The following is a 23235-nucleotide window of genomic DNA, read 5'->3' on the forward strand; positions in this document are numbered from 1 at the left end:
TAATAGCGCCATCCATGACGGGGGTATTTTTTTTTTCTTTAGCATTGCAACTTGGATTGATGATGCTCAAACATGCGTTGATGCATCTTTGCTGGTCTGTCGATGACAATTAGCAAAATCTGCTAAATGTTACGGCACATGGTGATGGTTGTTTCAACCTTGTCGTTGAACCTTGGACGTTTTTCTTTTTCTTTCCACGGCTGCAGAGACAAGGGGGCACACGGGGCATGTCTTTGGGCCTTGCTGACTGGCCAAAGGCAGAAGCTCACCCGTCACCCGTCGCCTGGCCATCTCCTGGCATGACGGGTAGGCAAGCGTTGTATCCCACTGGTTCAAGGCTTGTTGGCTGTATGTGCATGTACTGCCGTACACTGTACGTAATGGCTGGAGATGGTTTACAGCCTAGCAGAACATGAGACGCATGTGCACTGTACTCTACAGAATCCTTGATACGCAGTCCAAGCTAGGTAATTTGACTGACTATCACCAATTCGAGGGTCCTAGCAGGGCTGGTAAGTAACTTACCACAGGAGCTGTCTCGGCAAACCGGCAAAGATCATGTTTAGTGAGTTTCATTAGAGTGCCAAGGATGCTGCAAGACGGTTGGCAAACCTTAGAAGAACCCGTGCGTGTCGTTTTGGTGAATCCACTCTGAGCCTTTGCTGTAATATCTCGACTCGCAACTGCATATGTCTTTGTGTGACCGTGGAGTAATCATTTTGCAGTCAGTATCCATCATAATTTCACTGACTGCTGGGGGCCTCTCCACTGACCTTCCTCACAATCTGGCCAACCACAGTCAGTTTTCGTTCCCCTTTGCACTCCCTGACCCTGCAGAAGTACGTACACTGTTCAAGGTAAAAGAACCCTTGTCTTATCGAGCTGCTACGCCACCTGACGTAATTCAGTGTCGGGTAAAGCTACCCAGATCAACAAAGCCTGAGGCACGCTACTACCATGCTAGAGATACTAGCAAGCATCATCACAATCAGCTCTCGCAGGAGATAAGCTAATAAGATGCTCGCAAATACGAATCTGGACTTATTTATGTCTGACTGCGCGACCCGTCAGGTGTTTAAATGAAAATCCTTACCTTTGATTAAGCGAGCCAAATCATCATATCAATTACACGTGTTGTATCTGCGAGTCACGCTGAGGGAGATGCGAGAGCCTGACATGATGCCTCATCCTCACTGCCTGTTTCGGTCTGAGGTGGAGGGGAGGGGACGACCAATGCTTCACTTCCTGTAGCAAACAATGTGGGTAGTCAGGATTCAGATTCATGGCCTACGAGCAATCACCTCGAGTTGAATCCTGAACGTTGTCAAGGAGCTTTATGTCATGTTCCACCTTAGTGACGGGTTAGGGTTAAAGATCAACATCATCAATCATAAAGATAAATGATTGTTATGACGACGGTCCCTGGATAAGGTCTACATATTGCTAAAACGAGTTTCTGTGTATCCATATATCGATATGTGATTAGAGAACGACACATCACTGAGTCAGATTACTGATATTGAGGGAACGGAGTGTCTGTTTGCACGAAGCCAAGTACTCACTGAACAAATTACACTGCAAAACAGGTTGAACACATGACTGTGATATGATATCTTCTGGAAGCAGAGACCTTACTATTCACGGGAATTCTTGGTAGACTCAAAATAATCGTTACTGTCATTGCTTTTCCTTCAATTAAGACTCGACACTTCGTTTTATCCAGTGTCTCAAGACATTCTGACTGAGGCTTTTTTTATAAGCCAAAGCTGCAAAGTTAGAAACGTCGGTCACCACCGTAGCCATTATCACCATACTCGTTGCTTCCACGGCTGCCACGGCGCTCACGGCCATAGCTTCCCTGGCTTTGGCGGATATAGTCATCAGCAGAGCCTCCGCCGTAACCGTTGTCGTCCCGGCGTCCGTAGCTGTCACCACCCTCCTGACGACGCTCGTGGCTGCTATAACTGCTCTCCTCACGACGCTCATAGCCGCCACTGCCACCACCATAGCCACCTCCATAGCTGCTCTGTTCTTGGCGACCGTAGCTGCTGCCGCCGCCATAACCACCCTCGTCCTGACGACGTCCACCGTAGCCGCTGTTGTCATCATCGCGACGGCGGCTATGGCTCTCCTCGTTCGAACCGTAGTATTCAGTTCGCTCAGTCCGCTGTTCATAACCTCCAGAGTAAGATTGATGAGTCTCGGTTCGCTCCTCGTAGCCATAGCCACCGGTATGGCGACCATCGGAAGAGTCTTTCTGTTCATATCGGCGGTACTCTTGACGCTCACTGCCATCAGGGCGCTGAGTCTCAGAGTACTCGGCCTGACCGTAGCGATCGCCGTGACGACCATACTCTACTTCAGTTCTAGTGTAAGAGCCGTCATCTTCGCGGCGACTGCTGGACTGTCTCTCAGTATCCTTGTCACCGAAAGCGCCGCCAAGAAGCGAGCTTGCTTGGTTGAGGAAGCCACTAAGACCGCCCTCCTCCTTCTCCTCCTTTTGGGAAGACGAGGGCATCTTGTAGCCGGTATTTTGCTCAACCATTCCGGAGAGGGCGCCAGTGGCACCCTTGAAGATGGCATCAGCTGCAGCGCCAGCAATCTTATCCTCAAGAGTTTCGGGGCCACCGCCGTACAGCTTGCGCATCTTAAGCTTGCCAGCACAGCCGTGGCCGTGACCGGTGTCTTGAACACCCTCCTTGTGGTTCTCTCCGTTTTGGACACCATCTCGGGTCAGCTTGCCACGGTATTCCTCACGCTGACCATCGCCCATCTCCTGCCACCACTCCTCAATACCCTTGAAGAAGCGGTTACGACCTTCCTGAGCCTTGCGGCTTCCCAGGTCGCGCTGAGCGGGATGGTGCAGAACACCGTCGACAATATCATCGAGGAGTCTATCCACGTCGGTACCGTCGTCATCGATGGCATCCATGAGCTGGGGAACGACCCATTGAACCATAGAGGCAGCATTTCGACCAGCAATCTCATTGAGAATCTGTGATTGAGTTAGTTTATGGAGCATGAGTTACGTCATGAACTTCACTTACGTTTGAGAAATGATCCTTGGAAAGCATGGAGTGGGTAGGGTCAGTAGATCGGTCATCGTTAAAGACGATGTGCTGCTCGCGCTCACTGCTTGCGATGATCTCATCGGAACCGGTCTTGAGCTCGTTGCGGATCTGTTGGATGAGAGGAACGATGAAAGGAGCAATAATGGAGAAGATGAAGACGGAAAGCTGCTCCTCCAGCTGCTCAATGATCTTGGGCAAGACAGGAATTCTCTCCATGGCGGTGGAGATGCCCTTCATGATGTCGTCATGGAACTCAATAGCAGGCATGACTTGCTTAAAGACATTCTGGATGTATTGAGTGAACTCCTCAGGGTCACGAGGAGAAACAGTGGTGTTCTCCATCTGAGCAGCAGCGGCGCTGTTCTGGAGTTCGTCAACTCGGTCACTCTGGTGCTTGTCACCGAAGATGCCATCGGGGATCTTGTCTAGCAGATCGCGAAGCATGCTGGTGTCAGAGTTGGCACCTTGCTGAAGAGTGCCTTCGAGCTCCTCGATTTCGTTCTGTGTGAGCTTGTCGGAGACTGCGATGATCAGCATTGTTGCTCTCCTTGAATAGACATATTACTAACCTTCACCAGTGACTGAGTGCAGGAAATCAACACCACCGAAAGTGCCTGTAACGACGGGATAGACGGGCTCCCTAGCACCCTCAATCTCAATCTGTGTGTCACGTCCGACGTGGGGGAAGACATCGCGTTCACCCAACTCAATAAGGGCCAGCTCACAGTAGTTACTGTGGGCAAAGAAATCTATAACGCAGTTATGTCAGCTTCTGGTGTATGGTCCTAGTTGCTTGTCAAGCTATGGAGAAGCGACTGTTTGTACTTACCCTCCAGACAGTGCAATCCGGTTCCCATAAGGCGAAGAGCCTCGTACTTGTCCGCCTTTCGGCGGGAGTCCTTGTATCGACGAGCGAGCTCAATAGTACCACTGAAAAGCTTCTTGATGTGTTTGGCAGAAGTCATGATACGTGCCCGCTCGTTTGCAATATAGTTCTTCATGCCCGTCTCAGGGTCGATACTAAGCTCTCGTTCTTCATCGATTGGTCCTCGCAGGCGCTCATCGTACTGGCGAGCATCGACGTTCTCGGCGTAGTCCTTGGGGTTGTCGATGTGGTCCTCGGGACGGTAGCAGCCCAGTCGTTCCGCAGTGACCTCGAACTCGCCAGAACCATAACCGAAGGTCATGAAGCCGAGAACACAGAGCAAGAGACGAATGGCCTCAGCAGAAACGGACTTGACAGTGCCGACATCGATAGCCTGGGAATAATCTCGAAGCCAGTTTCCGAAGTAGACACGAGAGACGTTGATTTTGTTGAACTTCTTGCCATTGAGGGCCTGAGCCTGGGACAGGATCAGGAGTGCATCAGTGATATCGCCGTGACGCCCTTGAAGTAAAGTCAGCGGTTGATGTCATTTGCCTTTTTGTACGAGAAACGACTCACAGTTCTGACCCTCAACCTTGGAGATTGAGGCAATGTTACCAGCTCCGAAGGCAACGGCCGGTGAGGCCAGAGCAACGAGGATAACAAGCCCCACCAGGAGGCCGTGAGATCTGAAAGTAAACATTGTGGTGGTTCTTCTTCAGTGCTGGGAATCACCCGGCTGGTATTGTGTTACAATGACAGTGAAGAAACAAGCCCTTCTGAGTTAGCAGAGGGATACACAGTATTGTCAGGTAGTTTGTAGAAAGGAAAAGGAAGAACTTCAGGGAAAATCGATCTGAAGTAAGAAGAGAAGGGAAAAATAGGGAGTCGGTGGAGGATGATGAAGGTGGAGGAGGGGACCTAATTGAGGGGCAGTCGATGTCCATTCAGCTAGTGACGCAGCTTCAGCTGCCGACTACTGTGCTCGCACTCTCCAGTGACAATCAGATGGTCTGACCAGAGCAAGCCAGGCCGAAACACTGGAGCTCACCTTATTTGTCCAGGCAATTTTCAGGATACCAATTGCTACCTTAAACAAGACAAAGCAAGCCACCCTCACCTCTTGCAGCGCTAACAAAGGCAGAAGGGGGCTCGGCTGCCTCCTAAGCTGACGCGATCTCAAGATAGCAGCTCCCAAGTTGCTAACAAAACCCAGTTTTCTCGGTCGATCAACCGGCAGTCAAGAGGTGAGCCGCCTGGTTTGCTTCACATCGCATCGTGCCAAGCATGAAACTATGAAATCATGCGCATCCGCCCAGGGCCCGCAACTCGTTAGAGAATGATCGAGGGGCAAGGGAAGCTTGGGCGAGCTTTGCAAGCTGTGACAGGGGTCCAGTACACGATTATTGGGTGTAATCATGCTGTAAACACAAGTACCTCACCCCTCCATGATGGCAATAACAAGGGTCTGTAACACGAGTTGATGGGGCCATTGGTTGCCGTCGAATCAAGCTTAACAAGAAACGCGTGGTTGCAAGAATAGCCAAGTTGATCACTGATCAAACACTAGCTATCCCAAAGCCAAAGCGAGAAGCAGGAATCAGATCCGCTAGAGCTCCGTCAGAAGATACCTCTGAGCCCGAAGACAATCGTACAGTTTCAACTAGAATCCCTATGCCAGCTTCCAGGCAGTGGTTGCAAAGACACATCGTCCCTCCAGCGTGTTTTTCTTGGAGCTGCATGGAGGGGTTGCGCTACCCCTCCATCATGTCGGGATCTATGGGTAGAACAATGCGACAAGAGAGAACTTCCAAGTCCTACCAGTTCATTATCAGCAGTCGTCCCTCCAGCTCAATACACCGCCAAGACATCCATCCAAGATTGAGATATCGGTGTTATCCAGTCATGACCGACCTTAAATTAAATATAAGTTATGAAGAAGACTTGGATGGAGGTTGTGGCAGTACAAGGTATGGCGCGCGTATTTTCGCGTTCGACCTGGCCTGGTCTTGAGCTTCGACGCCAGATACCTAGTAGGTAGTGAGCTAAACAGTCATACCTAGCTACTAGTCAGACAAGAACACAGCACAATGCCACGCGAGATGTGGTTGGAAATGGATGACCTAACGAGAATTCTTGACCAAGTGTTTTAAGAATAGAAGTTACTGAAGTTGAAGACGCGTTCTTGTCTTTATAACATCCCACAGCATCTAGCAAGGCGGGGTTAAGGTCCCCGTCGAGAAACTACGCGGCATCAAAGATCAAACAAACCCATCAAGGTGCTTTCATAAAGAGCTGGAGCAGATAGAGAGTATGGTCTCTGCTACGAAGCTGCATCAGAAGGGTTGCGTAGCTCAGCTTACGACACTGTAAACGACAATCACTATCGTCAAAGATCAGTGGCTTTGGCTCTGCTGGGCATTAGTTGCCATTGGAGTGCTGGTTGTCGGCACCATTATACTGCATAGATAGTTATATATTTTGATAGACAAGTGGGCTTCTTGGGATGCTTCCACAGTGATTCATGAAAGCTTTTAGTGGCGGCTTGGGGGCCTCTACAAATGCGCTGTAATCCGAGGTTTGCTATATTGCGCAAAGACAGACAACGACCCTTCTAAAAGCGTTCTGTAACCTGGGCTACTTGCATGCGCTGAAGTCGTGTTGATCGAGTCAATATCACAAGACTCAGCATCAATGGCTGAAAGCCAGTGTGAAATGAGAGAACGCGCGGGGGTATCGGATGAGGCGTATTACCAGAGACTGTTGTAGAATAGAGCAATCTCTCGTACCAAGTGACTGACTGAAGTAGACAGCAGCTTGTCTATCACTTGACGGGGGTCTATTTCTGCAAGAGAGTTGCAAAGTTTCTGTCATACAGCGGGACACCGGGGGCACGCCAAGTGCCTGAAAAAACCGCGAACCTTGAGCGCCAGTAGTGGTCGTCATTTCGTGTGCCCCCTGGCCCGGCTGATCGTGCTGAAATATACAGATCAAGGGTGAAGGTGCTGGAATGACCCCGCCTGGTCAGTTTCCAGCAAGCTCAGTAGGTGATGGCGCTCTCGGATTGGGTTTTGCGCGGCGGTGAGTGGAGAGCAACACACTCCTCAGGGTGTGACAGTGACACATCGTTCCGGTATGCCCTGTGAGGCGTCATGTAAAGCACTAGAGAAGCCGCTGGAAAAGTCCTTTGCTGGTATCACTGAAAGATCGCGGCTTTGGTGATTGTAATTACGAGAGGCCTGGAAGCCGCTGTAAGTCAGGTTTGGCAACGAATTTGCAATGCGCAAGTTGCCAACATTAGCAGCATCGCAATGAGAATGCATATAGAACAGAGGAGACAAGGGAGTATTACTCGAAACCGGTGCTCAATGATGAAGAATATTAGACAAGTACGGCCGCGATACATCTAACATTGAGAATTCCGCACTTGCAGCAGTAGCACCCAAGAGGCTGCACGACCGAGCGGACAGGCGACTTGTCCCCTCGCTGCGGATGGCTGATCAACCAGTCAGCAGTGCTTGCCCGAAAGTTCATTTGGCTTTTGTTTGCATGTCGTTAGGGTCTGGGTGTGTTATGTTTTGGTTATTGTGGACGTCAGAGATTTGATGGACGCGTAAAGATTAGGCGGATCCCAGTATATTTATTAGATATGAGCCAGCCCGAGCATTGCGCTGCTGAGTTGCTCTTGCTCTTCCACTGGATATCACCTTTGGCGTTTGCACTGTGTTATTTGTGCAGTTATCAGGCCAGGGAAGGTGCGCTGGTAGATTTTGTCATTCGCAATAAAATGAAAGCTGGACGTTTAGGCAGGTCGATGCGTTGGAGCATCTACACGGGACATTCAATTTATTGTGTGAGCCTCTGATGTTACTGTGAACCTGAAAGGCCGCTGAGCCCGTCTGGATTAGGTGCCCGGGGTTTTCTAGGAGTGGCAGTGCCTGTCCAGGTCGGCTGCCGCGGGAGAGGAGAGATGATCGGGCACAGAGGATGCCTCTGTAATGACCGGGAGGGAACTTCGATAGGTGTCCGCCCAACTCCTCCTCAGGCCCCATTTTCAAGGCCCCCGCAAAGTGGTGAAATTTTCATTGTGCTCTGGGCGGACAACTCCATTGGAGGGCCACTTGAACGGGTGTGTTACAGCCAATCAATTGGCGGTTGACCACTAAGAACACGCGCCTCTGCAGCTCTTCCCTTTTTTACCCTTAATTTTTCTCGCGTAGGAAGGCGGGCGCTGATTTTAATTTTTTTTTTCTGCTTAGGCGCTACGATATTTTTCGAAAGCCCCCGCCTTAGCGAGCATTTACTGATTGCGCCTGGCACTGGCCCCTACATATTCAGCGCACCGCCCACCCCGCGCCCGTTTTCACTTTCCCCCGTTCTTCAGTACTCAGCACCCTCATTCTCCAGCACTTCTCACCTAGTAAATCATCCCCCATCAACGCGCCAAAGCCGCCCTGAATTTTCCCGCTTTGATAGTTCGCAGCAAAACAGCGAATCGCGCCCACTACAGATTAAAACGCGTCTATCCGCCGTTCAGCCCCCATCAAACCGTCTGCGTATAGCTTCATTTGAAGTCAATACCAGCAAAACCACCACATCACCACCCAACCTCAGATATCTTCACAGTCAAAATGGCCCGCCCCAAGAAGACAGCTGTTGAGAAGCAGCAACCTGCCCCCGTTCCTATTCCTCAGCACATCCAGCAATACCCTCAACATCCTCAGCCTATCGCCGCTGTTCCTCCCCAAGCAATGGCTGTTCCCATGCCCGCAGCTGTCGCTGTTCCTCAACCTCAGCCTGTCATGGCACAGCGCGTTGTTGACAACGACAGTTTCCTCCGCGTGCGCGATTCTGTAAGTTCTCATTATTTCATCTCATCACAAATTTCACGTGCACATTCCCTCGACTATCAGCGCACCAAGTCATTGTATGCTCTCGCCGAGTTGCGCATGGCTTGTGATGCTTGCCATGCAAGGTTGTTTCGCAAAGTGTCTCTGAAGTACGGCGACAAAGCGAATTGTCAGACCAGCTTTACAAGAGGAGTCTTGTGGTTTTGATAAAGCTACGCGTTGTCAGAGCTGGTCGCAACTCGAGGTCTTGACAAGCTAAGAGGAGCTCTCCCCACTATCATTGTTATCCACACAAAACCCCACTCACTTACACTCAACTTCATCTCATTGTCCAGTACAACCCGCATTAGACACATTTAAGAATAGTTTTTCTAACTTCATTCAGGCTGTCGGTCGCTTGACTACTATTCTTGAGCTCCTGAGATCGTTCACTGCCGATTATGTCCGCCAGACCAACCTCTTGCTTGGTGAGCCTACTGCCGAGGGCTCTCAGGACAATCTTCTTGCCAACTTTGAGCATGCCGCTCAGCAGCTGATCATCAACCCTCCTGAGCTGGCTCCTCCCGTCGAGGAGAAGAAGGAGCGCAAGAAGCGAACCATTGATCCCAACGCGCCCAAGCGTCCCTTGACTCCTTACTTCCTGTACATGCAACACGCTCGCTCTATCATCGCGAACGACCTGGGCTCTGAGGCACCTAAGGGTGCGGTCCAGGAGGAAGGTCAGCGACGATGGGCTAATATGGGTCCCCATGAGAAGCAGGTAAGCATAATTCTGATGAGAATCTATATAAATAAGACTTGCTAACATAAGTACCAGGGCTGGAACAATGCTTACCAGTACAACCTCCGTCTCTACAACGCTCGTGTTCACTCCTACAAGAACGGCAACCCTGTTGCCAAAGGCATGACTGATGAGGAGGCTCTCAAGTATGCCGAGGATTTCCAAATCCCCATGCCTGAGCTCAAGGACGTCACCCAAACTGAAGCACCTGCCAATGAACAGGACGCTATTGCTGAGCAACTCCAGGCTGTTGCCGCTGCTCCTGCTGCTGAGGAGCCCGAAGAGTCAGAGACCCCCGCTAAGACTCCTAAGAAGGCCGCTGGTGGTCGCAAGCGCAAGGTGGCTACCCCTGCTGCCGCTGCTGAGGAGAAGCCAGCCCCTGCCAGCCCCGACAAGAAGCGAAGGCGCTCCACCAAGGCCGCCGTCGTCGAGCCCCAGGAAGAGCCCAAGAAGTCGGGTCGCAAGAAGACTAAGAGCTCTTGATTGCCCTTCCTCTATTCTCTCATTCTGGGTTCGCGTTAGTTTATCTTAGCTTTCCACAGCTCTCCGTTAAGCTCTTGGCGCAGAATCTATGCTAGCAAGATGCACGATACCTGAGGAGACTGGTATATACATAGGGTGGACTATAGGCGTTTCGTGGCGTTACATATTGCTTATTCACATTTGAGATGGGCTGTTGGCACCTATGGACGGTAAAATCAGGGTTTTATCAATAGGGCTGGGAAGTAGGAAGGATCACTGGACTGTGTACGATGCCTATGTTGTTTTGACGTCCACGGCGATGCCGATATGAATGATCTTAAGCACATTGATTATCTGACTCTTGCTCAACATGTGTTTATGTGAATAGTGCTCAACGGACGCCTGCTCCCCGTGTCTGACAGAACCACGATCTTTTGCCGTGCCATATATGGCTGTTGCAATGAACAAATTGAGACATCGGCAGCATGATGGAAACATTCCCTCGTGGATGTGACTTGAATGCCGAAGACGATAGTTTGGCAAACAAATGCCCATTGTCGCCAATTACATGAAAACAGTTATTGGCCATCACCACCAACCTGCTATCTACGTGACGACGGTACACAGATGTGATATGCCTTGTTTGCTAGCTTGATACTAGCAAGTCGCAAGCATCGCCGTATGCGAGCTGCAGTGTAAAAAGATACATTAATTATCCCGTCAATCCGTCAACAACAGGTAGTTCTTGATTGTTGTGGAAGATACCCGTCGCGACAAGGAATCTGGATCGTGTAAGTCATATACAACTTCAATAGGTGACAGCGCAGTTGTAGTTTCTTTTCTTATTTGAAACCATTATGGCAAGGCTACCCCTGGGCTATTTGTTGAGAGTAACTCCAACTGGAAGTTCCGTAGTCTTTTTTCGTTCAGCCAGCGAATTACAAACGAAGCAAACGCGTCGTTAGTGGTGCTGTTGAAGGTCAACGCATGTATTCCTAAGACATACTGGAGGTCATTTCCACAATCAGCTATCGGTGTGCATGTAACCGTGCTCCCGCTCTTATCGGGATGAGCCCCTAGATCGCCAGCTCCCGCAGTGGGACACAAAAAGTCTGGAGCCCCAGGTCAGCTTGAGGCTAAACGTGAAGACATGAGCGAGCCCGAGTGACAGTCAACTTCTATCAAAGCGCCTCTACTACGTCATGCCCTTTGCACCTGCAGCTTTACTCGACTTTTACCTGCCCAAGATCTAAAGCATCGAGCCTTTCTCTGTACACTTTGTGAAAGGACCTTTCCAGAGAACGCGCTCTCATCTGTCAGGCTTTTGAATCAAAGGGTTTTTCCTCTACAACTACATAACTGCCCTTGTTAACTCAACTGGCTCGTCTTGCATAGCCGCGTACCGTTGCCCATCTAACGTTGTGGCTTGTGAGAAACAAATTCTCTAGCAATCTGTCAATATTCCCAGGAAGGTCATTAAACTTTAGCTACGCCCGAAGTAGATCTTCCCGAAGCAGCCTCATCGCCATGTCTTCTTTTATTCGTTGGTAGGTCTGATCAAGTCGATCGCACATCCAGCACAGCATCATTGTATCATTCGTGCTGATCTATATCCAGGTACAACTCCAGATTGGCTGCGCGCCCGCTACTTACTCAAAGTGTAACCACGGCATTTCTGTTTGCTACCGGCGATGTTACAGCTCAACAGCTTGTCGAGAAAAGGGGCGCTCAGAAGCATGACCTGGTTCGAACAGGCCGAATGGCCCTCTACGGTGGCTGTGAGTCTTCCCTCAACTCTAAAGCTCTACCAGTAGGCAAGCATTGACTCTTGATAGTTGTTTTCGGTCCTGTTGCAACAACATGGTTCGCATTCCTCGCCCGTAGGGTCAACGTGAGAAACAACAAGAAGGCCGAGGTTCTCGCCCGAGTTGCTTGCGACCAGCTTGGTTTTGCGCCTGTCATGATAGGTGTGTTCCTGAGCAGCATGGCCACCATGGAAGGCAAGAGCGTAAAGGAGCGCATCGACAAGACCTGGTGGCCCGCACTAAAGGCCAACTGGATGGTCTGGCCTGCTGTCCAGGTCATCAACTTCTCGCTCATTCCCTTGCAATATCGTCTTTTCTTTGCCAACATCATTGCTATTGGCTGGAACTCATACTTGAGTTGGGTCAATTCCCAATAAACAAGGATCTGTTTGTTGGAACAGTCGTCCTGCTGGCCATCTTCACATAGAAATAGACGCATGTGTCCTCATATACCATGCAAGGTTGATACTCTGTTTTCACAAGAGTTGACTGGGCTTATACTTTCACACGGTTATGGAACAAACGGCGCAGAAGGATTGAATCAAGCGGTTAAAAGAGCTCGACCGTATTTCATTAGATGCTATAGTTATGTATACTAAACCATCAAAAGCACACGACTTCTTACTTTCATTAGTAGTTACTTCATGGATCTCATTCCTCTTATCCTGTGACCATGAGATGGGCTGCCAAGACCCCTGATACAGCGGCAATCGATGTCCGAGCTGCCCTGGATCGGTTATCAGTGAGATCGGAGGGGCGAAGACCCATGATAGCCGCCATGGGTTTGCGTTCTCCCGCCATTTTGAGTCACTTCCAGGTTCTCAGTGCCCTGTTACAACTGCGGAGAAGCCCCGTGACGGAAACCAGGTGCAGTGGTTGGGGTACGGTCCGTGTTGCGTATTGCGTGTTTAGAATGCTGGGCGCGACGTAGGGATAGGCGGACAGAAATAGTCCAAGTCTTGAGTATCAATGCCTTTTGAAACAGTAAACTCAATTACATGATATCATGAATATCATGCAGACAACCGGTAAGGACCTAAAGATGGCACTCATTATGCTTTCGATAGATAAACGAAGAAGAAATTCTGTTTCAATCAAGTAAAAACATCAACAATAATTATCCTGTTCATGTGTAGTCTGTTCTTTTATGTCACCAGGTCTGAGCAGCCGTTATCGCTGCCTTAGGCCACAAATAGTTAGCGTCAGAAACCCTGCTCATCGCAGCGCAGCCTTTTCCCAGGCGGCCAAATCCGGGTTTGAAGATACAACCGAACAACATCAGGAACTCGTCCTGACGTTTAAAACCGCCCCTCTCCTCGCTTTCCAGACTCGGCGGTCCCTCCGCACCTGGTAACTCATCATGTTGCCTTCATCAGTGCGCCGCGTCGTCGCCTCCGCCGTCTCGACCCCTCAGACCGGTGTTGTGTCGTCCCTTGCCTCAGCCACTCTCAAGACTACTCCTGTCTTTGTTCGAAATCACCAGCGACGATGCTCCTCCTCGAAACCCTCCAAATCTGATAACGGTCCCAACGACATCTCAGCCGGCCAGTCGGTTCCTGCTACTACAACGCCCAAGTCGGGCGGCGAGAAGCGAAAACGCAAGAGCAACAAGGATGCCTCCGATCGAGCTGCTTCTATGAAGAAGCTGCCCAGCGTCCCCAGCACGCATCACATGTCACAAGAAGGTAGGGGCCCAAAGGACTGCAATTGCGTATCTAGCATGGCTGCTAATCAGGCTCAGCCCTTGGTCTATCAAGTTTCTTCTCACTACACAGACCGATCTCTGTCACCCAAACTATGCCCCGAGCCGTGACCGATGAGCACTTTGCCTCCATCTTTGCTGCACGAAGCAGAAATAACAAGCTGGCCGACACCGAATCGACACTCTCCAGTACTATCGAACAGTTGGAGGGTCCTATGGCCCAGATGACCATTGGTGGACAGGAGGGACAGGAGGTTATGCACAAGGTTGATATCAAGAACCCCGATGGTACCGAGTCGAGCATGTACCTCCAGATCGACACCATGTCTGGCGAATTTCTCCCCTTTCGACCTCCTCCTTTGCCACAAGTCGAGGCCGCTGGCAAGTCAGAGAGTGATGTTGCGGAAGCGGAAGCCGTGGAGGACGTTCCTCAGCACCGTGTCTACAAGGCTCTCTTTACTATCGAGGAGTCCACCGACCCCGATGGTCAGATCCGCATCATGGCTCACAGCCCTCGAATTATGCAAGATCAACCGCGAAGCTTTCTCGAGCGCCTGGCCCTTCGCCAACTCAAATTTGACGAGGCCCAAGGCCGCCGAGATATGCATGCCATCAGTGTGAAGCGACAACGGAAGCTCAAGATGAAGAAGAAGAAGTACAAGAAGTTGATGAAGAGGACGCGAGTCCTGCGCCGCAAGTTGGATCGAACTTAGACATGCGTACATATTCCCCTAACCGTCCGAGTCCTCTTTTCGAACTTCCCCCTATCTCGCATATGGGATTTTCAAAGGACATGTTTTCATTCGTGGTGTCTGGGCATGATGGTGATGATTTCTCTACAAGTTTGGACTGGCATTGCGATCCGAGACTTTTCATATTTACATAGACTCGCGCATAAAATCATCATTCTGACTGAGTCGAGATACTTTTCGCCGTGACGTCAGTCTCAGATATACGAATCATGTATGATTAGCTGTACAATTCACTCATTGATCCTCGCTATCTTTATTGTTGTCTGTGAGATGTGATACTTGCTTGAACTTCTGTTGAGCCAGCCACGTCAAAAGAAAATCATCAATTATTCGTACGAGTTGAGTCACAGGCATGAACGTCTGATCGATCATCGTGACTCATGGACTATATCAAGCAGCCACCAAGTTGCTGTACCAAATGAAGACCAGCATGTATGCAAATGTTGGAGGCTACACCGAGCGCTACCGTGTGTCTCCAAAAAGTCTCGGTGAGATCAGGAGCTAACTCCGTTAACGCCCCACTTCTGGTCACGGTCGCTTCACCGCCCGGCAGAATTTCATAGTCCGCCAAAATTTTGGATTTTTGAACCAGGTCCCACTTGACGACGAGATCGCATTTGCGCCCAGGTACTTTCAGAGCAATTCGTTGTAGAAAAATCTGAAAAAATGCAGCGCAAAGCGGTGTATGTCTCCCTTTTCGCTTTTCTAGCTTTGCTTAGTTATGCTAACATTATCGTAGGGACTCGCGCATTCCAGCGCTCATTCAAAATGGGTTGCAAGAGAAGAAGAGAAGCTTCTTCGTCGTCGTGGGAGATAGGTCCAAAGATGTGATCGTTCGTCTGCACTACATCATGTCACAGTTCGATATCAAGCAGAACAAGTCTGTCTTGTGGGCTTACAAGAATAAGCTATTGGGTTTCACTAGGTGAGCAGTTGTTGAAGTTCCTTCACTTGATGCGACCCGGCTAACGCAAGGTTCCAAGTCACCGAAAGAAGCGCGAGGAAAAGATCAAGAAGGAAATCAAGCGAGGAATTCGAGAGGCCAACACCGAGGATCCCTTCGAGCTGTTCGTGTCGTTACACAACATCCGATATACCTACTACAAGGAGACCGACAAGATTCTTGGTCAAACGTTCGGCATGTGTATTCTGCAGGACTTCGAGGCCATCACACCCAACATCCTTGCGCGAACGATCGAGACTGTCGAGGGTGGTGGATTGGTTGTTTTACTGTTGAAGGGCATGAACAGTCTGAAGCAGCTTTACAGCCTGTCCATGGACGTGCACTCGCGATACAGGACTGAGGCCCACGATGATGTGGTGGCTCGTTTTAACGAACGATTCATCCTGTCTCTGGGCAGCTGCAACTCTTGTTTGGTTATTGACGATGAGATGAACGTACTTCCCATCTCTGGTGGCAAGGGTGTCAAGAAATTGCCTCCCCCCGACCTGGACAACGCCAAGACTGAGTCCCAAATTGAACTCGAGGCTATGAAGGAGCAGAACGAGGGCCGACAGCCAGTGGGACCTCTTATTTCTCTCGCTAAGACTGTTGACCAGGCCAAGGCTCTCATGACATTCACAGACGCTATCGCCGAGAAGACCCTACGAAGCACAGTTACTCTGACTGCTGCTCGTGGTCGCGGAAAGTCTGCGGCCATGGGTGTTGCTGTCGCAGCCGCTGTAGCGTACGGGTACAGCAATATCTTCATCACCTCGCCTTCCCCTGAAAACTTGAAGACTCTTTTCGAGTTCGTCTTCAAGGGCTTTGACGAGCTTGGTTACGCCGATCACGCCGATTACTCAATCATCCAGAGCACCAACCCCGACTTCCACAAGGCCATCGTTCGCGTTAACATTCACCGACAACACAGACAGACCATCCAGTACATTCGCCCCCAGGACGCTCACGTTCTTGGACAGGCTGAGTTGTTGGTGATTGATGAGGCGGCAGCAATTCCCCTGCCCCTGGTTAAAAAACTGATGGGCCCTTATCTTGTCTTCATGGCGTCCACCATCAATGGTTACGAGGGTACAGGTCGCTCTCTTTCTCTCAAGCTCATCAAGCAGCTGAGAGACCAATCACGCACCGCTTCCACAGCAGGTGAGGGCATGGAGATTGCAGACCGGTCAACTGGTAAGACGTCAAAGACTGAGGAGTTCCAGGCTGGACGTAAGCTACGAGAGATAACCCTGTCTGAGCCTATCCGATATGCTCAAGGAGATGCTGTTGAGAAGTGGCTCAACACTGTGCTTTGTCTTGATGCAACCCTGCCCAAGGCAAAGTCTAGCATTAACGGATGTCCTGATCCCACTCAATGTCAGCTCCTCAACGTCAACCGCGATACACTTTTCTCCTTCCACCCTGTGTCTGAGAAGTTCTTGCAACAGATGGTTGCGCTATACGTTGCTAGCCATTACAAGAACTCGCCCGATGATCTGCAGCTTATGAGTGATGCGCCCGCCCACGAGCTCTTTGTTCTCGTCCCTCCAGTTTCCGAGAACAGCGCAAGGTTGCCAGAGCCCCTGTGTGTTATCCAGGTTTCGCTAGAAGGAAAGATCAGCAGGCAGAGTGTTCTCAACAGTCTGAGTCGTGGACAGCGACCAAATGGTGATCTCATTCCCTGGCTTGTCAGTCAACAGTTCCAGGATGAGGACTTTGCTTCTCTTTCTGGTGCTCGAGTCGTCCGAATTGCCACAAACCCCGAGTATGTCTCCATGGGCTACGGTACCAAGGCTCTGGAGCTGCTCGTTGATTACTACGAGGGACGCTTTACCAGCCTTTCTGAGGACGAAGATCAAGTTATGGAAGAGACGATGACTCGAGTCACTGACGCCGAGCTGGCCAATGCTAACCTTCTCGATGACGATATCAAGGTGCGAGACATCAACAAGATGCCCCCCTTGTTCTCCAAGCTCTCTGAGAAGAAGCCTGAGACGCTTGATTACGTGGGTGTGAGCTATGGTTTGACCAGTCCTCTTCACAAGTTCTGGAAGAGGGCGTCTTTCTCTCCTGTGTACTTGCGACAAACAGCCAACGACCTCACTGGCGAGCATACATGTGTCATGCTGCGACCTCTTGAAAACAGTGGCGACCGAAGCTGGCTTGGTGCTTTCTCCCGAGACTTCCAAAGGCGTTTCTTGTCGCTTCTTTCATATCAGTTCCGCTCATTCTCCCCCGTCACAGCCCTTAGCATTGAAGAGTCTGCGAATGCCGGTGCAAAGCTGGACTCATTCGAGCTTCAACCACTGACCAGGTCCGATCTCGATATTTACATGACTCCTTTCGATTTGAAGCGACTGGTGTCGTACTCCAACAACATGCTTGACTACCACGTCATTATTGATCTGGTTCCAACAATCGCCAGTCTTTACTTCACAGGACGTCTCAAAGGAAATGTCAGCTTGACAGGAGTTCAGCAGTCCATTCTGCTCGCCATCGGGTTGCAGCACAAGGACATCGAGGTCATTTCGGGGGAGATTGGTCTCCCTACGTCACAGCTCCTTGCCATGTTTATTAAAATTATGCGCAAGTTCGCTGGACACCTCAATGAAGTTGTTACCACTGCTGTAGATGCAGAGCTTCCCAAGGCCGAGCGTCTGGGCGTGTCACGCGAGGACGCCGATGGCGCTCATGACGACGAGATTGTGGATGAGCGTTTCGTGCCTTTGACTACTACTCTCGACGAGGAACTCGAGGAGGGTGGTGACGAGGCCTTGAGGGAGCTCAAGAAGAAGCAAAGAGAGCTTATTGACTCTTTGCCCCTCGACCAGTAAGTTACTCGTGGCTAAATTGACGGTGTACAAGCTAATGACAAAATAGATACGAGATCGAGGGTGATGCTCCCGCATGGGAAGACGCGGAAAAGCAGGTTAAGAGCGCGGCCAAGGAGGGCAAGTCAAACCCTGTTGTCAGCGTGAAGTCTACCAAGCAGAAGAGAAAGGCTGACCAGAAGACGGCGGCTGAGGTCTACGAAGAGGAATTCGGAGAGAAGAAGAAGAATAAGAAGAGCAAGAGGTCGAAAAAGTCGGATTAAGTGGGTTGTAGAGTATACTAGGTCTGTTATTTGGAAAGGCGTTCTGCTTGATAGACAGTCGTGTCATAATCAATACCGTATTATTACTAAGAGTTATCTGAAGACGTCAATATTACATTGAATAAGTGGCGTTTTTCAATGGTCGAGAAGTGTGTCCATGATTTTATGCCAAGAAAAGTTTACAGCGATGATATTTCATGCCTCCTCTATGGACGATTTTATAGATAGATGCCGTTAAGCCCATTCCTTGTAATTCGTTTCTTCCTGTAGCAATATCACGACTCTTGAGCTAGCGTGTTGTACTCATGGACCTCGCACTACATCTGCAATGACAGTGTCGGTCGTTTACGATCCATAAAGTTATATGACAGTCACAGTTGATCAGTTTTTAACTATTGGGTCACGAAGTACATTTCTGTGAAAATCAGGGTAAACTCAAAGGTATCATTTTGTCATTACTAGCCTTCCCTTGTCCTTTCTTACCTACTTCAGCACTCTTACCTTTCCTGTTTCAATGATATCTAAGATATCAGCGATCCTGCGCTTCTATCTTAGTCCATAAATTCTCCATCACAGTTCATAGACGTCATGAGATAAGAGCATTTCCAGAGGAACCCCCCTCTAGAACTGCTTTTATGACATCGCCGTAGAACAGGTCTTCTGCGTCAATTCCTAAACTTTCAGGGGTAGCAGAATCTTTGATAGCGCTCTCTTCCTAGACCTTGACGATCTCAAATCAGAATATTCTCCTCATCCTCAGACTGCATAACAACCTCGTAAGTCTTCAAGGTAGTCTCACCTCCATAAGAAACGGAAGCAGTAGAGTCAGTTTCAGCAAATTGGATATCCAAGAGAAAGTCCTGTGATATCATGCTCCAGAAGCTATTCTCTTCCTGTCGAGGCAGAACTGGTTTCTTGACGAAGGGCTTACGAGCAAAGTTCTCCTTCCATTCGTTGTACTTCTCTTGAGCAACTTGATCGCAGAACTGCTTGACTTTCGGGCTCTGGTTAGCAGCTCCACTGTAACACCGGAACAGGTTTCCGAACCAAGAAGGGCAGGTATCGTTGTTAGGGCATCCTAACAGCGAAGGCCGGGGTTCCTCCTTCTCAAGATGCTCGCATTGAGATGCCAGCGGCAGTGCCAGGGGTCGTCCGTTGTCGTCGCTGGTTTGTTTTGCGGCGACGAGCCAAGCATTACAGGCTATGAAGTAGGTAATGAGGATCTCGCCACAATGGCAGCATACGGTTTCGACCTTCTGACACATGTTGGGCGGCGGTTCAGAAGTGAAAATAGACTGTTTGGTTAGGTGATGTGTTTAAGATGTGCAGGTGCAAATGGTTTAAGGTGTCTTGGAGACTTTGAAGAGAGAAACGTTATATGAGATGATAACAGCTTATATAGTCTAGACATGAATAACAGTCGTGACAGTGTAAAAGTGAACAAGACTTGTGTTTGTGACAAAGCCGAACTCTCAAGAGATATGAAGTAATGTCACAATGCATTGTGAATGGATTGAAACTAGGCCAGGAATCAGGACAATGGATTGTGATGTTTGAATAGGCATAGTTCCAGGCACTGTTCTCTTAGTTCTTGTCCAGTCCCGGCAACTATAAACAGTACATACGAAATTACATTGTTTGATTTCTATTCAAAGAATCGTGGGGTCAAGTATGTAAAACTATCAAGTACTAGACCAGTCAAAAGCAATCTGGCTATTCTCTTCCCTTGTGTCTGTCAATCAATTTATGTATCATCTCTTTAGGAAACCGCATGTTCTTAGGTACATTAATCTGACCCTATCCTATCCACTCATCATCTCATCTCAGGTGTTTTTGGGCGACCTGGTGTTGATGGGAGCTCTGAACTTTGAGGAGTTACCACATAGGGCTGGCTACCAAAATTCTGAGAGATATCGCTGGGTGTTGAGCACATGGGTGGATGATTGTACTGGGGATCAGGAGATGTATGGTTGATATAACCATAACCTGGCAAGGACTGGGATGGAGAATGATAGTTTCCTGATGAGTAGCCGCTGGCATCTCTGCCGGAATTGTGCTTCTTGCGACGAATAAACCATAGGCCCCAAAACCAATGAGTGCAATAAGAGTCAAACCTCCTATGACACCTCCCACGATAAGTCCGATAGGGGGACTGTTTTTGTCGTCCGATGATGAGGCTTGACTAGCAGGGGCTGATTCTGTGGTCGTAGGGTCTACGTTGGTACTTGGATCTTGCTCTACAGATGTGCTTGGTTCGGTAGTTGGGTCGGCTGTCGTCGAAGAATTTTCTTCATACGACTGGGAAGTTGAGATGTCTGTTGATGCATAGATGGATACTTGCGCTGCCACGTTCGCATAATCAAAAGCTGTAATCTCCCGAGTACCAACAGTCTGAAAGCGACAAGACAATGTGGGTAATTTAGTTTTGTACTGATCGCAGTCAGCTCGTGATGCACTCAGTGTATGTACTTGTACGAACCATCATAGAGCTCGTACACCCCGGTTATCGCAGCCGCGACTCCAGGGATAACATGTTATCCAGATGGAAGCGCTGCATCCGAAATAGTCGTCAAAGGTATTGCAGTATTGTTGTGTTGATGACAAAGAACCACAGTCCCATGTTGTCCAATCTAAAAGCCAAGGTATATTAGCCTATCATAGGTTTCTAATATGAGCGCAATGCGTGAGGAGCCGGACTGAGTCCTACATATCATAGAGGGAAACATGAAGAAACCGCATTGATCACGGTCTTGTCTGCCGTGAACAACACCCCGTTCTTCTATAGCTGCCAATGTGGTCACCATAGGGGCAGCATAGTCAGGCCTGGGAGGACCAGCCGAGTGAGTCTGTACACTCTCGGCCATTTTGTTGATGCGTGGGTTCGGAATTGTAAGAGTGAGAAAGGCCAAGATTCACTTGGGGTGTACTCTAGCTTTTAAAGCTAAGACAGACGACGAGATAAACACGATGGGGATCAGGCTCTACATGCTATAGCGTCTTGGTCACTGCATTTTTAAAATAAAACGGCGCAATAAGCGATATCAAACCGCAGCCTGGTTTGTTGTTGCAGGCAAATATGTATATATATCAATACTCACTTGACTAAGATCCTTACCAGCTGAGCACCCTCCATGCTGGCTTCCGTGTTGAGGCTTTCTTTATCAAGTCAAAATCCTGCTTTCACCAATTTGGCGTTCTTGGCAATGCAGTAATTTAGGAGGTTGAGGTAACCTAACGAGATCAGTTTGTGAGAGCAGATGCTGGAAAAGTTCAATATTACAAGGTACCTATCACAGCTTGATGTACGGGAAACACAATTGGTGTAAAGACTCGTCATCGCAAATCGAAAGCCGCGGCAGCTCTCGATTTCTTGTCTATTTATACTTACCTAAATATCGTACAGTCGCACGTAAGCTACACTTTCCTGATGGTTTGGTAGTATAGCCATCCATACATTTATCTCGGCGAATGATCGGACATGAAAAGTATCGTAAAATGGTAATCAATTACCTGTTTCTGTTGGCTCTTTATATAATCAGTTGGCCCAATTGGTTATTTCGTCCTCATTCATTCATGTTACTGGTGCATGCCCATGGCAGGACGTTGCCGTGAGCTCCGATCTCGGCGATGAACCCAGCTTGAAGCTTCTCCTCACGGTATCTCCAGAGACACAATGTCAGATATAAATAAGCGACAAATCCGTCATTGTTTTCCAATAAATTAAGTCAATCTCACTCATTAAATACTTAATCGCAGTCATGGCCGAACAGAAAGATAGATGGTCTACCGACGTTTGTCGCCCTTGCTCTTCAGATACATGTCTCGACACTTACACAGAGTCTAGGCGTACCAACACTCGGCTTCTTTTGTACCCAAACTTGCAACAAAAGTCGTCTCCTGGTTAGACTTACAAAAGGATGACGTTCTTCTTGATATAGGATGTGGTGGTATGTCCCCCGGTCCAAATCCACGATTGTGGCACAGTTGAGTTGATTGTTTAGATGGCATATTGAATGCCGAGTTTGCCAAGATCCTTTCGCAGGGGGCAGGGTCAATGCACGGTATTGACAGTTCAGCATCCATGATTGAGGCTGCTCAGGAATTGTGTAAAGATCACAAGAACTCGACTTTTGATGGTGAGGTTCCCAATATCACTGTCTTTGTTCATGACTGACCTGTTGATTCTGTCTGTAGTCTTGGATGCTACTCAGCTCGTCTCAAAGCCAGAGCTTCAGAAAGGTACTTTCAACAAAGCCTTTTCCAACGCAGCTATGCACTGGATTCTACGTCCGGAAGAGGCTCGCGCCCAGTTCTTTGACGGAGTATATGCTGCGCTGGCCCCCGGCGGCACATTCGCCTTTGAGATGGGCGGCCTGGGCAACGTTTCTGAAATGCGGGCGGCGATTCTAAGTTCTGTAGCTCGCCGAGTGGGTTTGGAAAAGGCTCTGGCTGCCGACCCCTGGTTCTTCCCAGATGAAACATGGATCACGAGTGCCCTTGAAGCGGCAGGTTTCAAGGTTGAGCGGGCAGAGCGCGAGTGGCGACCAACACCTGCTGACAAGGGTGGCGTTGAAGGTTGGGTCAGGCTGATGGGAAGTCAGTTACTGGATGCAGTGGCTGATGAGAAAGAAAGAGAGGAGGCAGCTCAAGAATGTTCGAGTATACTGAGAGAAGTGTGTCGCAACCCTGGCGGAGGGGAGATGATATCCTATGTCCGGCTTAGAGCCATAGCTCGGAAGCCCGAGTAGCACTGCAACACTGCAGTATTGTAATATATTTCATTGGTACAATTGTGAATCATAAACTAGCTGCAAATTGTTATTGTCAACGCATCACTGGCTTTAAGATCAGCGAATCAGCCTGTTATTCCAAGACTCGGTCACTGACAAGTAATGAATATTCAGTGCATC

The 23235-nt window shown here is 49.3% G+C and overlaps 9 protein-coding genes across 9 annotated transcripts; 5 read left to right on the plus strand and 4 right to left on the minus strand.

The window, feature by feature from the left end:
* Window positions 1–1774: 1774 nt before the first annotated feature.
* On the minus strand, window positions 1775–4639 carry FGSG_00728 (uncharacterized protein; the record flags this gene model as incomplete). Its single annotated transcript, XM_011318133.1, has 5 exons — window positions 1775–2995; window positions 3048–3592; window positions 3647–3820; window positions 3901–4458; window positions 4516–4639. 5 exons carry the CDS (start codon window positions 4637–4639, stop codon window positions 1775–1777), a joined length of 2622 nt encoding a protein of 873 aa, XP_011316435.1.
* A 1852-nt stretch (window positions 4640–6491) lies between these two features.
* FGSG_11818 (uncharacterized protein) lies at window positions 6492–6882 on the minus strand (the record flags this gene model as incomplete). Its single annotated transcript, XM_011318134.1, has 2 exons — window positions 6492–6634; window positions 6726–6882. 2 exons carry the CDS (start codon window positions 6880–6882, stop codon window positions 6492–6494), a joined length of 300 nt encoding a protein of 99 aa, XP_011316436.1.
* A 1429-nt stretch (window positions 6883–8311) lies between these two features.
* On the plus strand, window positions 8312–10395 carry FGSG_00729 (uncharacterized protein). Its single transcript, XM_011318135.1, has 3 exons — window positions 8312–8789; window positions 9172–9546; window positions 9604–10395. The coding sequence occupies exons 1-3, from the start codon at window positions 8568–8570 to the stop codon at window positions 10048–10050; spliced, it is 1044 nt and encodes a 347-aa protein (XP_011316437.1). The 5' UTR covers window positions 8312–8567; the 3' UTR covers window positions 10051–10395.
* Window positions 10396–11161: 766 nt separating this feature from the next.
* Window positions 11162–12495, plus strand: FGSG_00730 (SYM1 protein). Its single transcript, XM_011318136.1, has 3 exons — window positions 11162–11576; window positions 11647–11807; window positions 11865–12495. Exons 1-3 carry the CDS (start codon window positions 11557–11559, stop codon window positions 12209–12211), a joined length of 528 nt encoding a protein of 175 aa, XP_011316438.1. The 5' UTR covers window positions 11162–11556; the 3' UTR covers window positions 12212–12495.
* Window positions 12496–13107: 612 nt separating this feature from the next.
* Window positions 13108–14467, plus strand: FGSG_00731 (uncharacterized protein). The gene is made up of 2 exons (XM_011318137.1): window positions 13108–13519; window positions 13576–14467. The coding sequence occupies exons 1-2, from the start codon at window positions 13195–13197 to the stop codon at window positions 14247–14249; spliced, it is 999 nt and encodes a 332-aa protein (XP_011316439.1). The 5' UTR covers window positions 13108–13194; the 3' UTR covers window positions 14250–14467.
* Window positions 14468–14954: 487 nt separating this feature from the next.
* FGSG_00732 (N-acetyltransferase 10) lies at window positions 14955–18325 on the plus strand (the record flags this gene model as incomplete). The annotated part of the gene is made up of 4 exons (XM_011318138.1): window positions 14955–14971; window positions 15028–15213; window positions 15272–18061; window positions 18112–18325. The coding sequence occupies 4 exons, from the start codon at window positions 14955–14957 to the stop codon at window positions 18323–18325; spliced, it is 3207 nt and encodes a 1068-aa protein (XP_011316440.1).
* A 731-nt stretch (window positions 18326–19056) lies between these two features.
* On the minus strand, window positions 19057–19590 carry FGSG_00733 (uncharacterized protein; the record flags this gene model as incomplete). Its single annotated transcript, XM_011318139.1, has 1 exon — window positions 19057–19590. The coding sequence occupies one exon, from the start codon at window positions 19588–19590 to the stop codon at window positions 19057–19059; it is 534 nt and encodes a 177-aa protein (XP_011316441.1).
* Window positions 19591–20200: 610 nt separating this feature from the next.
* FGSG_00734 (uncharacterized protein) lies at window positions 20201–21189 on the minus strand (the record flags this gene model as incomplete). Its single annotated transcript, XM_011318140.1, has 3 exons — window positions 20201–20716; window positions 20822–20955; window positions 21033–21189. The coding sequence occupies 3 exons, from the start codon at window positions 21187–21189 to the stop codon at window positions 20201–20203; spliced, it is 807 nt and encodes a 268-aa protein (XP_011316442.1).
* An 882-nt stretch (window positions 21190–22071) lies between these two features.
* Window positions 22072–23073, plus strand: FGSG_00735 (uncharacterized protein; the record flags this gene model as incomplete). The annotated part of the gene is made up of 4 exons (XM_011318141.1): window positions 22072–22116; window positions 22170–22272; window positions 22327–22461; window positions 22520–23073. The coding sequence occupies exons 3-4, from the start codon at window positions 22380–22382 to the stop codon at window positions 23071–23073; spliced, it is 636 nt and encodes a 211-aa protein (XP_011316443.1). The 5' UTR covers window positions 22072–22116; window positions 22170–22272; window positions 22327–22379.
* Window positions 23074–23235: the final 162 nt, after the last annotated feature.

Source organism: Fusarium graminearum, chromosome 1 (assembly GCF_000240135.3).
Source record: "Fusarium graminearum PH-1 chromosome 1, whole genome shotgun sequence".
In the NCBI taxonomy this organism is placed as follows: Eukaryota; Fungi; Ascomycota; class Sordariomycetes; order Hypocreales; family Nectriaceae; genus Fusarium; species Fusarium graminearum.